Source organism: Pituophis catenifer, unplaced genomic scaffold, assembly GCF_029215685.1.
Source record: "Pituophis catenifer annectens isolate HBS135680 unplaced genomic scaffold, rPitCat1.0.hap2 SCAF_8, whole genome shotgun sequence".
In the NCBI taxonomy this organism is placed as follows: domain Eukaryota; kingdom Metazoa; phylum Chordata; class Lepidosauria; order Squamata; family Colubridae; genus Pituophis; species Pituophis catenifer.
The window spans coordinates 1,669,316-1,685,206 of NW_027256888.1; the positions used below are offsets into that span (position 1 = coordinate 1,669,316).

Below are 15,891 nucleotides of genomic sequence, written 5' to 3' on the forward strand. Positions count from 1 at the left end.
TAGCCACAGGAATGTTGGGCTGGATAGTGGCCGTAAGTCGAAGACTTTAGTAGAGTATGACTGATTTTGTTTTTTTACCTCTCTGTGTTGTTGTTGTTTTTTCCATTCTGAAAGGAATGCATGCTTGGAGCAGTTGAATTTAAGCAGAATAATAGCCCTGTCTTTTTTCTTTTAAAAAAACAAAACAAAACAAAACAAAACAAAACAAAACAAAAGGTCCCTTCCTGATCAGAAGCCACCTGACAGCACCTTCTATGAATTTTGTAGGAGAAAAGCAAGGAGAAAATTCAACCGGCATCTTGAGCTTGCAAAAAAAAAAGAGAAGAAAAAACAAAACAAAACAGAGGGAACTTGCCCGGTTGAGTTTATCAGCATGTGAAAATGGAGTCAAAGTGATTATCCAGCCTATTTAGCTAATAAGGATAGATCTAAAATTGGGTTTTCCATAATACAGCTTCCTCCTCCGGCTTCGCTTCCAGCTATAACCTCTACGTTCGGTTAATGAGTAGGCCTCGGTGGTTACAGTGCAAGTATTTAAGGTCCTGGAGAAGAAGTTACGTGCCAGCGATGACAAATTGCTCCTTGAAAGATCAGGTGACAAGTTTCATAGTCTGCATTCTTCCTGCGGACAAATACCAAATTCTCTCTACACACACACACACACACACACACACACACACACACACACCTGCAATCTGGGCCTACAACAATTTGCTGTGGTCAACTCACCACAACAAACATGCTGCAGCCAACTCATTGGGTGGGGACAAGAGTTACATTAATATTAAAGAAATGGTGAAATAAAATAAAGAAAGGAGGGCCAGAATGAAATGTGATTTTTAATATTTATTTTAAGAATAGAATAGAATAGAATAGAATAGAATAGAATAGAATAGAAGAAGAGAAGAGAAGAGAAGAGAAGAGAAGAGAAGAGAAGAGAAGAGAAAAGACAAAGAAGAGAGGAGAAGAAACAGAGAGGAGAGGAGATGAGAAAGGACATCGAAACATCTTATCACCAGCTGTTCCAAGCATGATGAGAGACATCAAGGAATTGACTTGCAACTGGAACTGAACCAATGATAAAACCAGGGGAGGAATCATCGAAGCTGGCCCTTAATTGGAGTAACATGATCCATATACTCATTTAGTGACCATTCAAACGGCACTGAAAAAATTGATTTATAACCCCTTTTCACACTTTTTCCATACAGTAGAGTACAGTAGGGTAGGGTAGGGTAGGGTAGGGTAGGGTAGGGTAGGATGGAAGGGAATGGAATAGAATAGAATAGAATAGAATAGAATAGAATAGAATAGAATAGAATAGAATAGAATAGAATAGAATAGAATAGAATAGAATAGAATAGAATAGAATAGAATAGAATAAGAATGGGATGGGATGGGATGGGATGGGATGGGATGGGATGGGATGGGATGGGATGGGATGGGATGGGATGGAAAGGAAAGGAAAGGAAAGGAAAGGAAAGGAAAGGAAAGGAAAGGAAAGGAAAGGAAAGGAAAGGAAAGGAAAGGAAAGGAAAGGAAAGGAAAGGAAAGGAAAGGAAAGGAAAGGAAAGGAAAGGAAAGGAAAGGAAAGGAAAGGAAAAAAGGAAGGGAAGAGAAGGGAAGGGAATGGAATGGAATGGAATGGAATGGAATGGAATGGAATGGAATGGAATGGAATGGAATGGAATGGAATGGAATTCTTTATTGGCCAGGTGTGATGGGACACACAAGGAATTTGTCTCCGGTGCATAAGCTCCCAGTGTGCATATAAGTAGCAAAGTGATAGGTCATAAACCCTAGTTACCATCATTAATCATAAGTTACAAACCACAATTGATAAATCACAAGAAACGAATAGGAGAAGGTGAGAGGATGAGACAACGACGTGCGAAGAATTAAGCATTCATCAGAGGGATGGCACGGAGGGGGAGGAACTATTTTTATATCTGGTCGTTCTGACATGCAAATAGATGTTCATTCAAAAGAGACCAAAGGTATTTTAACAGCCCCAGTTGCTTCAAAGAAAAGAAAAATAACAACAGCAGTTCCCAAGAATCTGCCTCCTCGTGTAACATTTCTCCCTTCGGCCATTACAAAAGGGGTAGCTTCTACCTCCTCCGGGCAGCTTACTTTACCATTACTCCCAGCGATGTTAAATGTAATCTGCGAGAATGAGAGGAATTTCAGGTTTGTCCTGGCAACCTCCATCTGGCTGATGGGTGATGCAACAACACAACAAAGCAAATCCTTGTTGCAAAACACACACACACACCGTAAATCAGACCGATAAGGAATCTTAAGAGCCCCAGTAAAAATAACTAAGATCTTCGGGATACTTGTTAAGTCTTTTAAGTGGCTACAGGACTTCTTGCCCTTTTATCCGCCACAAATTAAGGTTGCTGCTACCCCTGTGGGCCACAGTAGATCTCCTAGCCTGGAGAAGAAGAAAAAAAAAAGGAGACAAGATCTCTATTGATCTTCAGTTATCAGCCTGAGGAAATTTTTTCCCAGGGCTGAAAAACGTGGAATAAAAAAAATGACCTGGGCCGGTATTAGAGAAAGAGTTTAGATCACAGTTCAACTTTCCTCGCCCATCCTCCCCAAAATATGACCTCTCTTTTCGTGCACATCCAAAAGAGGCTTCCGGAGACTGAATTCAAATCCAGATTTATTGGGACCGTCAAAGATCAATCACATTACAAGAGGGATCACCGCCGAAAGCTGCAAGTTGCAACACTTGCAATTGGCGGCAACAAAATTTTCAAGAGTCAACGGATGATGGATTAAGACTCTAAAGCAATTGGCATTTCCAGACTGCCGTGGTTTCTATTCAGGGCTGACCATGGTTAGCTTCACCGGGGTCACGATAAACCCTGATAAAACCACAACTCTTTGCAAAGGGGCCATTAGAGGAAGCAAACTGTGGCTTCATCCCATTCACAGTTTAATTTCTATCTGTCTATGTTTCCCCCCACCCCAAATTTGATTCCCCCACATCTTAGCATTTGCTATGGGGGAAAGCTGCAAAAAACTTGTACCGGTACTCCCCGACTTACGACAGTCCGTTTAGTGACCGTTCGAAGATACGACGGCACTGAATAAAGTGACTTATGGCCGTTTTTCACACTTACGGCCAAGGTAGCGACCCCACGCTCCCACGGTCAGAATTCAGATGGGATTCTTACTTATGACGGCTGCAGTATCCTGGGGTCACCCTTTACGCCGAGCAAAGCCCCATGGTCACGTGATCAAAATTCAGACGCTTGGCAAATGACTCACATTTATGACGGTGGCCGTGTCCCAAGGTCACTGACCAGCGAAGCCAATGGGTGAGGGGAGAGAGATTCGTTTAACAACCGGGTTACTAGCTTATCCACTGCAGTGATTCGCTTAACAACGGTGGCCAGAAAGGTCATAAAAAGGGGCAAAACCCACTTAACAAATATCTCACTTAACGACAGAAATGTTGGGCTCGAGAGTGGTCGTAAGTCGAGGACTACCTGCTTAACGAATCAGATTCCGCCAGGATCCATGCACCAGATCTACTAAATTCTATTGTCCATGTCACATCTTCCACCCCTGATTCTACCCTCCAAACTAGATTCATATTTATTTATTTCTGAGAGATGATTTTTAAATCAACCTCTGTAAAGTTTCCGGGTAGCACCTCCTAACCCAAGTTGACATACATAAGACGTTGGGTTTCCATCTATTATTGCCACTGAAGGCGGCTTTCTTTGGGTGAATTCCTTCTCCTGGCCCATAATTTCATACCTGCAGACTCCAAAACACCACCCAAGAAAGAGAATCCAAGAACTCTGAACCTGGAGAACATCTCAGATCAAAGATCAAAGCAGAGAAAAGACCATCACCAAGAACTCTAAACTTCCCTCGGTTTTTTCCTTACCTCAAATATGTTGGACGTCTCAGTAGGATACTGATGGGAGATGATTTCGGATTGGTCGTTGTACCACTTAAGCCCACCAAGGAACCCGTTGTCATCCAGATCATTCACGTCTAATTCGGAGAGGTCAAGTTCTGGAAGATCTGGACAGAGAGGTTGGTCTTCCCCGACTAAAGCAGCGCACTGTGAAGAAGCAGAAAGAAGAGATAGCAATAGCACTTTGACTTATATACCGCTTTATAGTGCTTTAACAGCCCTCCCTAAGCGGTTGACAGAGTCAACCTCTTGCCCCCAACAATTTGGGTCCTCATTTTAGCCACCTCGGAAGGACGGAAGGCTGAGTCAACCTTGAACCTGGGGAGATTCGAACTGCCAAACTGCTGGCAGTCGGTGATCAGCAGAAGTAGCCTGCAGTACTGCATTCTAACCACTGCGCCACCATGGCTCATAGATAGAAGATAAAACCGAGAAGAAGGACAGAACTTCTTCTAGATAACTGCATCTCTGCTAATTCCCCTTCCCTCCCCTGATAAATCAAGCCGAGTTGGCTATACAGCAGAGGTGAAATCCAGCAGGCTCTAACAGGTTCTGGCGAACCGGCAGCGGAAATTTTGAGTAATTTGGAGAACCGGCAAATACCACCTCGGGCTGGCCCCAGAGTGGGGTGGGAATCAGTGGTGGGTTGCCCCTGGTTCGCACCGGTTCTATACAACCGGTAGTAAAACCGGCGGGAGGCTCCGCCCACCTCCCCTGACATCATCAAAATGCTTCTGCGCATGCGCAGAAGAGCGCGCGCGCGTATGAGCAAAGCAAGCGCACGCACGTGGCCCTGCTGCGAACCTGTAGTAAATGTAAGTAGAACCCACCCCTGGTGGGAATGGAGAATTTGCAACATCCTTCCCCTGCCACGCCCACCAAGCCACGCCCACAGAAACCAGTAGGGAAAAATTTTGAATTTCACCCCTGCTATACAGGTAAGTCCCTGAGTTCAGTTAGTGACCGTTTCAAGTTACAATGGCACCGAAAAAAGGGACCAATGAACGTTTTTCACACATACAACTGTTGCCATATCCATAGTCATGTGATCAAAAATCGGGCGCTTAAAACCACATTGACTTAAAGCCAGAAATATTCTTGTTGAGGAATTTTACCCAAAAAATATAATAAGGGGAATGCATCTTTAATTATTCGTATATTAACTGCAGCTAGAATTGTATTTGCCCAAAGTTGGAAAAATGAAGAGATTCCCACAGATGAAAAGGTGATTTAGGAAAATATTAGAATGTGCAGAAATGAATAGACTAACACTAGCAATCAAGGAAAAAGAACAAATTCAATATTACATGACATGGGACTTATTTTATCAATGGTTAGACAATTAAAAAAAAAAGGAAGTTAGAAGCAGGGAAACAAAAGACCATTTTAACCTAGATTAGTGAAATAAAGAAGATACGTTAAGAGAAAGAAGCAAATATTATGATTATGTTTAATATCATCATTTTAATACTATAGAATTAATGTTAAACTAATGAATATTATTGTAAGTTTTGATTATTACTGTATAAAGATATCCGGATGACACACTCTTTAATTGAAGATGGAATTATTATATTGAAAAATAAAAAATGTAATTAAAAAAAAATTGGGCGCTTAGCAACTGACTCGTATTTATGACCATCACAGTATCCCTTTTCTGGCTTCACTTAACAACCAAGTTGCTACCTTATCAATGGCAGACATTCACTTAACAACTGTGGCAAGGAAATGTCGTAAAATGGGGCAAAAGTGACTTCACGAATGTCTCGCTTAACAACAGGAATCTTGGGCTCAATTGTGGTCATAAGTCGAGGACGACCTAACCCTCCTGGTACCAGGCTCTGCAACACCTGGAAACTTGTGAAAACCTAGCTGAATGCAAAAATATTATGCAATAGTCTACTCTGTCACCAAAGCATCATAATGGATACCTTGGATAAGGCCCTAACTCAACAAATGTGGCAAGAACTCCCTTAACAACTGTCATGCTTAGCGACAGGAATTTGGGGCTCAATTGTGGCCGTAATTCTTGTACCTGCTCATGGTTCTTTTAGCCCTCTGCATATGCTCCAACCATGTCTGAAAATAACACCCATTTGCTGAATGAAAATCTTCAGCACGGGCCCTACCAACAGAATAACTGAGTTGGAAGGGATCTCGGAGGTCTTCTAATCCAACTTCCTGCTCAGGCAGGAAGCCTTGTACCATTTCAGTGGTTTTCTTAAAAACCTCCAGTGTTGGAGCATTCACAAATTCTGCAGGCAAGCTCTTCCACTGATGAATTGTTCTGTCAGGAAGTTTCTCCTTAGTTGGTTGCTTCCTTCCTTCCTACCTTCCTTCCTTCCTTCCTTCCATCCATCCACCCACCCACCATCCATCCATCCATCCATCCATCCATCCATCCATCCATCATTTCATCCTTCCTTCCTTCCTTCCATCCACCATCCATCCATCCATCCATCCATCCTTCCTTCCACCCACCATCCATCCATCCTTCCATCCATCCATCCACCCACCATCCATCCATCCTTCCATCCATCCATCCACCCACCATCCATCCATCCATCCACCCACCATCCATCCATCCATCCATCCATCATTTCATCCTTCCTTCCTTCCATCCTTCCATCCATCCATCCATCCACCATCCATCCATCCATCATTTCATCCTTCCTTCCTTCTTTCCATCCACCATCCATCCATCCATCCTTCCTTCCATCCATCCACCCATCCATCCTTCCTTTCTTCCATCCATCCATCATTCACCCACCCACCACCCACCATCCATCCATCTTTCCTTCCTTCCTTCCATCCATCCATCCACCATCCATCTGTCCTTCCATACATCCACCCTTTCATCCTTCCTTCCTTCCATCCATCCATCCATCCATCCACCCACCCACCATCCTGTTGACCCAGGCCCAAGTAGGTAGTATTAGACACAAACAGTTCCAAAACAAACAGACTTTATTAGAACACATCCATCCTTCCATCCATCCATCCATCCATCCTTCCTTCCATCCACCCACCATCCATCCATCCATCCATCATTTCATCCTTCCTTCCTTCCTTCCTTCCTTCTATCCATCCATCCATCCATCCATCATCCATCTGTCCTTCCATACATCCTTCCTTCCTTCCATCCACCCATCCACCCACCCATCCATCCATCCATCCATCCATCCATCCATCCTTCCTTCCATCCATCCATCATCCAACCACCCACCATCCATCCTTCCTTCCTTCCTTCCTTCCATCCATCCATCCATCCATCCACTATCCATCTGTCCTTCCATCCATCCACCCTTTCATCCTTCCTTCCATCCATCCATCCATCCATCCACCCACCCACCATCCTGTTGTGACCCAGGCCCAAGTAGGTAGTATTAGTTCCAAAACAAACAGACTTTATTAGAACACATCCATCCCTCCATCCCTCCATCCATCCATCCATCCATCCATCCTTCCTTCCACCCATCCATCCATCCATCCATCCATCCTTCCATCCATCCATCCTTCCATCCATCCAACCAACCAACCAACCGCAGTCTTTGAAGTAGAGAGCTAGATAGTATGTTATGCCATGTTCCACCCTCCCTCGTTCCTCCAAGCCAGATTTTAACAGGAGCCCACAGGGATGATGCTGGAGTCGGTCTTTTCAGCAGCAGCTGTCCATCTCCAGTCATAACTACCCCGTGCACCAAAGGAAGCGGCCTCTGAAATGTCGCCAGGACAAAACCCGCCTCCCACTTTTCCCTTCTTCTGCCAATCACATCCAAAATTATGAAACCCAACACAGATAAGAGCAAACTTCCGCAGCTAAGCCGCACCTTGGTCATAATAAACAGGTGCCGAAATAAGTTCATGGCACGAGAAAGAAGAGCAGCTGCCAAAGAATGACCAAATATCTATAAACGTCACTTTCCATTTATGGAATCCCCCAATCTAGATCAGCTCCACTTATAAGGCCACTAGATACCTGCTGATAGATAGTTGGCTTCCAGCCAAACTTACAGGGATCATTAATTGGATATTGTTATTATTTTTAAATATAGCTTGCTCCTCTCTTAAGGACAGAACCACTTCCTCATATTAGCAATAACTGGAAGAGGCCAATCAGTTCTATTAGACCAGAGGTCTGGCTGGAGAATTTTGGGAGTTGAAGTCCACAAGTCTCAAAGCTGCCAAGTTTGAAGACCTTGTATTAAACTTTTAACAATAGGGAACCAGACGATGAGTTGGTTGACACCAAGGACTAAAAACAACCAAGAATCCAACTCTTTTCCCACCGTCAGAGGGAATAAAAATCAATGATCAGATTTTTTTTTATTTAAATGGGATTTTATAAAAATTTAAATCGGATTTTTAAACATTTTTTATCAAATTTATTTTAATAAAATGCTTTTGGAGTAAAAAAAACTATCTAAAGATAGTTTTCTATTTAAGATACATTCACAATTTAGTTTATTCGGCATGAAATGGAGCTTAGTTATGTAGCATATGAGGCTGTATATTCTGCAATATTGGGACTCTCGGTGAGTCAACAGTGGGTCAGAGGAGGAGCTGCTGCGGGATGGAGATGACAGTTGCTCTTTAAAAATGATGATTTAAATCGACTTGATTTAAATCAAGCCTTTTTACTTTAAATCACGATTTAAATCACGATTTAAATCGACTTGATTTAAATCACGATTTAAATCGACTTGATTTAAATCAAACCCATCCTGCCCACCATCACTAGACAGTTCTGCATTTAATATTCATCTTGTCTGCATCTGCCTCCTATGGGACAGGTAGATATGAATAGCTACAACTATGATGCTGGGGACATGCAGGCGGTCTACACAATGCATTAGAATTTGTGGCACCTATAGCATTTCTTTATGTATTCCAAGGTAAGGCCACACCTGGAATATTTGCATCCAGTTTTGGTCGCCATGATGAAAAAAAAAAAAAGATGTGGAGACCCTAGAAAAAGTGCAGAGAAGAGCAACAAAGAGGATTAGGGGACTGGAGGCTAAAACATACCAAGAACAGTTGCTGGAATTGGATATGTCTAGTTTGATGAAAAGAAGGACTAGGGGTGACAAGATAACAGTCTTCCAATATTTGAGGGGCTGCCCCAAAGAAGAGGGAGTCAAGCTATTCTCTAAAATACCTGAAGACAAGAAGCAATGGGTGGAAATTAAGCAAGGAGAGAAGCAACCTAGAAATAAGGAGAAACTTCCTAACAGTGAGAAAAATTAATCAGTGGAACAACTTGCCACCAGAAGTTGTGAGTGCCCCATCACGGGAGGATTTTAAGAACAGACCGGACAGCCATTTTTCTGAAATATATATACACCTTGTGTATATATATACACCCCAAAAATAAGACATCCCCTGATAATAAGCCCAACCAGGTTTTGGAGCGCATTTGGTCGATTGTTGTTGTGAGCCACCTGGAGTCCTCGGAGATAGGGCGGCATACAAATTTTATAAATAAATGATAAATAAATAAATAATAATACTAAATGAACACTGTTGTAAGTCGAGAACCACCTGAATTACATCCATCATGAAAACTCAAGTTTTCAACCAAGTCACTTTATTTGCTAGATTTATCTGTGGGGGAATTTATCTTGAGCGAAGTCAACTAAGGTGACCCCAAAGCCTTCCCAACTCATGAATCTACCAGCCTACGACCTAAGCAGAGGTTACTATCTGAAGTTGGAGTGGAGTAAACTTTCTAGAAACATTTAAAATACAGGTAGACCTCAACCTACCCTGTTTCCCCCAAAATAAGACACCCCCTGATAATAAGCCCAATCGGGCTTTTGAGCGCATGGCCATAAGGCCAAGCACTTATTTCAGGGTTCAAAAAAATATAAGACAAGGTCTTCTTTTCGGGGAAACACAATACGACCGAGCCCAGCATTTCTGCTGCTAAGTGAAACACTGGTAAAGTGAATTTTGCTCTATTTTACAGCCTTCCTTGCCACCGTTGTTAAGCGAAGCACTGCCATCGTTCAGCTACTAACACCGTCGTTAAGTGAATCCGGTTTCACTTTGCTCGTCAGAAGGTTAAAGAAGGGGGCACCATGGCAACCGTCATAAATACAAGGTCGGTTGCCAATGACTGGAAGCCCCTTTTCGCAATAATGTTGTAACTTCGAATGGTCACTAAATGAACTATTGTAAATGGAAGACTATCTTGTGGTGAGGGAGTGGGAGGAGTTCCTGCACATCCCATTGCAATTCCGATAGACGTTTTTTTGAACCGGGAAATGAATTCAACACCCAACCGATTATTAAGGCTGCCATTTCGAAGCCAGCATTCCTGGGCCAAAGAGGATACGGTGGGAAGCAGGTAAACAGATCACAGAGTAGAAGAGGAGGAAAGTTAAGGTATATAATAGCGTCTTTATTCTTAACCTTTCAGAGCAGTTAAGTGGTAATAACCCAGGGGTTATTTGAGGTACCCGTGCACTCTCCATACCCAGAGCAAATAAAAAAGATCCATCAACATTACAGTACGTCGAGCTTGGGGAGCAAAGAGGAAAAGTATCATTTTCCAGATACGCAAATAAAAATAGTTGATTGCAGGAAAATCTGTAATTTGTCTGAAAAACTAAAAAAAAAACCTTAGAATTCTTCTCTAGATTGGCTAGGTGGAAGTCAAAAGCTGAAAACCCAGGAGTTGTGCAAAATAGCTTGTCAAATTATATCCCCTTCCCCTCCTCCTCCTCTTCTTTTCCTTCTTCTCCTTCTCCTTCTTCCTCCTTCTCTTCTTCTTCTTCTTCCTCTTCCATTTCTTCTTCTTCCTCCTCTTCTGTTCTTCTCCTCTTCCTTCCTCCTCCTCCTCCTCTTCTCCTTCTTTTCCTTCTTCCTCCTTTTCTTCTTCTTCTTCTTCTTTCTCTTCCTCCTCCTCTCCCTCTCCTTCTCCTCTTCCTTCCTCCTCCTCCTTCTCTTCTTCTTCTTCCTCTTCCGTTTCTTCTTCCTCCTCCTCCTCCTCCCCTCCTCCTCTTCCTTCCTCTTCTTCTTCTCCTCCTCCTCCTCCCTCTCTGCAATCTCACAATAACTACACAAACACACACCCCGGACAAATGGCCTGCAGAGGCCATTTTGAAGCCAAGTAAGAAATAACTATGTAGTAAGTAGCATTTGTGATGGTGTGCTTGTAAAACAAGATGGGATTTTCATTTAGGTTGACCGACTGCAGTGTCGCTTGTAACAACAACGGGGGGGGGGCGGAGGGACGAAAGAGAGTTAGGGAACAGAGAGAGGGAGAGATCAGAGAGAGAAGCCCAAGTGAAAGAGAGAGGGGGGGGGAAACACCTCATCCATTCTTGTCCATGTTGACATGGTCATAAAATTAATCCTTCTGGAGAGAGTCTCGCAGTTCTGACTCCAGACACATCAGGAGCAAGTGTTCCTGTTATTACTTTAGCTTTGGCCTTTGGCTGATGCCAGGCTGAACATGCTAAGTCTCATAACTGTCCTCGTTTGACTTGCAGATATTTGGCATTCCCTTCTCCCTCTCCTCTCTCTCTCTCTCTCTCTCCTTTCTCTCTCCTCTCTCTGCTTCTCTTTCTCTCTCCCCTTTTCTCTCTCTCTCTTTCTTTCTTGCTCTCCTCTCTGCTTCTCTCTTTTTCTCTCCCCTTTTCTCTCTCCTCTCTCTCTCTCTCCTCTCTCTGCTTTTCTTTCTCTCCCTCCCCTTTTCTCTCTCTCTCTCTCTTTCTTGCTCTCCTCTCTCTGCTCCTCTTTCTCTCTCTGCCTTCTCTCTCTCCTTTTCTCTCTTCTCTCTCTCTCTCCTTCTCTCTCTTTCTCTCCTTCCTCTCTCTGCTTCTCTCTCTCCCCCTTCTCTCTCTCCTTTTCTCTCTTCTCTCTCTCTCCCTCTCCCTCTTTCTCTCTCCTTGCTTTCTCTCTCTCTCTCTCACTCCTTCTTTCTCTCTTTCTCTCTCTCTCTCCTCTCTCTCTTCTTTCTCTCTCTCCTTCTCTCTCTCTCTTTCTCTCTCTCTCTCTCTCTCTCTCTCTCTCACAGGTGCACTTTCTGCACTCCTCCCCCTTTTCATGGCTCCCAGCATAGGGACAGGGTTTCCCAACTCTACTCAGGGAACAGGGAGAGCCTTCCCCAAAATGCAAAGACTAGTTATTGGGTCTTTCTGTGGACCCCCTTCCCCCCCCCTTCCCCAGGGCCACCCTCCCCCCTCCCTCCTCCCTGGGCTTAGTGAAAAAGCCAACAATCAATGAGCCTCTATGTTAATGAATCCTCACAATTAAGCATACTCCTCCCCTAACCTTTAGAGAGGCTCCAGTGCCTTTGAAGGTAATTTTTTTAAAAAAATAAAGCGATTTGGGGAAGAGGGGAGGTGTGTGTTGGGGGGGGGAGGCAGGGCTAATTCCCGCTTATTAATGAAAACAATAATCTGTATTTAACAAGGTTGTTTTAAAAAAGAGAGAGCGAAGAGGCCGACTCCGTACTTGTAGAAATCTCCTTTGCAATATTTCCAACCTCCTTGGATATCCTTAAACCCTCCGGGAGGTTGATCCAATGTTGGGATATAAGCCATCCTCCTGACCCCCCACCCCACACCCCCACGGAGTCTTCTTCTGTGCTGTTAAGTCCATGCCGACTATTTTAACCACTCTGGTGTGAAGCCAGAAGTACTTTTAAGAACCGAAAAGGCGATTCCTCACCAGCAGCGGCAGAGGCAAAGAGATAGTAAGCTGGCGACTGCGTAGAAGATAGAGGGTATCTTTTGCAGGCACACACAATGTTCTAAAACAATCTGCCATTCGAAAACACCCCAGCCCCTTTTCCTTTCCAAACAACCGAGCGTGCATTTACATTTTCTCTCTGGCTACCAGGCTGGAATTCCTGCAGGAATGCTGACGATTAAAATAACCATTTCCACAGCTACTGGTTCCTCAAATAAGCTCCTAGGAGCATTAGGAATAATGCATGATGGAAAGAGAGGAGGAAGAGGAGGGGAGAGAGAGAGGTGGGGGGGGGAAGAAGCCACAGCAGAGCCACACACAATCAACAGCAGGACAATAATCGATTGCTTACTCCCAGCTATTCAGGAACAAATGAGAACATTTGGAGCCCCGTAAAAGTCACCCACTTAGAGCTGGGAGCCGGAATAGCTACAGGACCTATGAATTATCCATAGATGCTCGTTCGCCTTCCTTGCAAGTCAAAACCAAGAGATGAGCAATAGCCCTATGCAAGCAAACAGAAGTTATTTGGCAAAGTGAAAACATCTTAAAATATTTAAAAGAGAGAAAGAGGGAGAAGGAAGGAAGGAAGGAAGGAAGGAAGGAAGGAAAGGAAAGGAAAGGAAGGGAAGGGAAGGGAAGGGAAGGGAAGAGAAGAGAAGGAAAGGAAAGAGGGAGGGAGGGAGGGAGGAAGGAAAGGGAAGGGAAAGGAAGGGAAGGGAAGGGAAGGGAAGGGAAGGGAAGGGAAGGGAAGGGAAGGGAAGGGAAGGAAGTTAATGGGAAGGGAAGGGAAGGAAAGAGAAGGAAGTTAATGGGAAGGGAAGGGAAGGGAAGAGAAGAGAAGGAAAGGAAAGAGGGATGGAGGGAGGGCGGAAGAAAGGAAGGGAGAAAACAATGACTAGGTTGAAAATCACGAAGTCTTCTGCCTAAAATCGCTCCATATATTCTGTATCTCCAGACAACAGATTTTCTCCTGTCCAGAAAACCTTTCAAGACTCGCTTCTGAAAAATCCTCACTAAATCCCGCGGGTGGTCGGTTGGTGATTTTTTTTTTTTCCTTTTCCTTCCTCTCCTCCTTCCCCTTTTCACCGGAAAGAGGTGAGCCGGCAAAGGAGCTGGGGTTTGAGGCTTTTTGGGGTGGGGGCGGGGGGGCGGGGAGAAGAATCAGGGGTCAAAAAGTTTCTCCAAGTTCGAAGAACTTCGGGGGCAGCCCACACCTCTTCAAGTCGGGGCGGCGAATCCAGGCGCGCGTGGGATTCTTTGCCCAGCTTTGCCTCACTCCAGAAAGGGGGTGCTCTTTCCCCCCCTCACCCCCACCCTTTCACCCCCCCACCCCCACCCCAATGATGAATCGCAGCCAGCTGCAGTTTTGCAGTATGGTTCTCTATTATTATTATTATTATTATTCCAGCAATTTAATTCCAGGAGCACGAAAAGCGTTCCGCCCGGCATCCTGTGGCTCTCGACGGGCCAGCAGCCTTTGGCCGTCTGGATGAAGCAGCCAGCCAGACCCCCAGCCCAGCCCACCCTCCAGCCCCTTCCCCACCAACAGTTCTCTGGCCGAAGCGAGGAAGGAGCGCATTCATTCAACCGGCCCAACCTGCCACCATCCCCGGCCGCGCAGCATCGGCGCCCCTGGAGCGGATCGCCCGCCGCCTGCCCAGCTGAATCTGCGCAGAGAAGGGGATCAAGTTGAAGAGGGGTCAAGGTCTCTTCCCCCCCCACCGACTCCCCATCCCCGGGGGAGGGGGGCTCTCGCCCATCAGAGGCCAAGCCTTTTTTTTTTTCTTTTTCTTTTTTGAGAGGAGCTCCGGTCCCCTCGGGAGCCCAGCCGGGCTTCTGGCGGCGGCTGGAGGGGGAACCCCCCACCCATTAAAAGAGTTTTCTAGTGCAGGAAATTCCGACGCCCCCCCCCCCACCCTCCACCCGCTCTCCCCCTCCCCTAGCCCCCGCGACAGGAGACGGGATTGAAAATAAAAAAGATGCTGAAGCAATCGAAGACTAATCTGGAGAGAGAGAGGGAGGGAGAGAAAGAATGGGAGATAGAGAGAAGGAAGGAGAGAGAGGAGAACAAGAAGGAGAAAGAGAATGAGAGGGGAATGAGAGAGAGAATGAGAAAGGATAAGAGAATGAGAGCAAGAGAGAGAGGGAGGAGAGAGGAGAACAAGAAGGAGAAGGGGAATGAGAGAGAGAGGGAGACTAAGAATGAGAGCAACAGAGAGAGGGAGAGACAGAGAGAGATGGAATGAGAGAGAGGAGAAAGAGAAGGAGAAAGAGAGAGGGGAATGAGAAAGGATGAGAGAATGAGAGCAGGAGAGGGGGAGAGAGAGGGAATGAGAAAGAGAGGGAAGGAAAGAGGGAGAGAGGGAGGGAGAGGGCGGCCCTCCCTCCCTCCCTCCCTCGCGGGGCTCACCTCCAGCTCGCTCCAGCCCGAGTCCTGGCTGCCCATGTCCCACGCCATCCAGCTGGGGGATGCCGGCGCTGCGGACCCCCGTCCCCGGCGGAGCCAGCCGGCCAGCCAGCCAGCGGGAGGCGGAGGCGGCGGGAGCCCGGCAGCCCTTCCCGGAGCGGCTCCCGAGGCAGCCGGCTTACTACTCTGGCCGCTCACGTGAGCCGGCCCGGAGGAAGGAGGCGGGAGCCACGCGCCCCCCCCGCCCCCGCCCCCCCCGCGGCCGCCGAGGGGAGGGGCAGAGCCCGCGCGATGACGTCACGGCCGAGGGGAGGCGGGAGCGCGCGCGCCCGAGCCGCGCACCGGCTGCGCTTGTGGGCTGGGAGGGGGCTTTCCCTCCCTCCCTCCCTCCCTCCCTCTCTCTGTCTCCTTCTGCCTGTTCTCCCCCCTCCCTCTTTGGGCTCGTCTCCCTCTCCCACTCCCTCCCTTTCCTATGTCTTTCCCTCCATCATTCTCTCTCTCTCTCTCCCTTCCTCTCCCTCTCTCTACTTCCCTCCCTCCTTCCCTTTCCTATACCTCTCCCTCCATCATTCCCTCTCTCTTCCCTCTCTCTCTTCCTCCCTCTTTCCTATCTCCCCCTCTCTCTCCAGTCTCTTTCCCTCCCTCCCTTTCCTATGCCTCTCCCTCTCTCTTTCCCTCTGTCTCCCTCCTGTCTCTCTCTCCCTCCCTCCCTCTTTCCTAGGTCTTTCCCTCCATCATTCTCTCTCTCCCTCTCTCTACTTCCCTCCCTCCTTCCCTTTCCTATACCTCTCCCTCCATCATTCCCTCTCTCTCTCCCTCTCTCTACTTCCCTCCCTCC

At 46.2% G+C, this 15,891-nt stretch overlaps 1 protein-coding gene across 1 annotated transcript in view; it reads right to left on the reverse strand.

The window, feature by feature from the left end:
• The window catches only part of PPARGC1A (PPARG coactivator 1 alpha), a 147,401-nt gene extending 132,151 nt beyond the window's left edge, over positions 1 to 15,250 (reverse strand). The window contains exons 1-2 of the mRNA XM_070948540.1: positions 15,057 to 15,250; positions 3,911 to 4,090 (exon numbers count right to left, since the gene is read on the reverse strand). Coding sequence (XP_070804641.1) covers positions 3,911 to 4,090; positions 15,057 to 15,104 — 228 coding nt within the window. The 5' untranslated portion in view covers positions 15,105 to 15,250. The remainder of the gene's footprint in view (positions 1 to 3,910; positions 4,091 to 15,056) is intronic.
• Between the last annotated feature and the right edge of the window lie 641 nt (positions 15,251 to 15,891).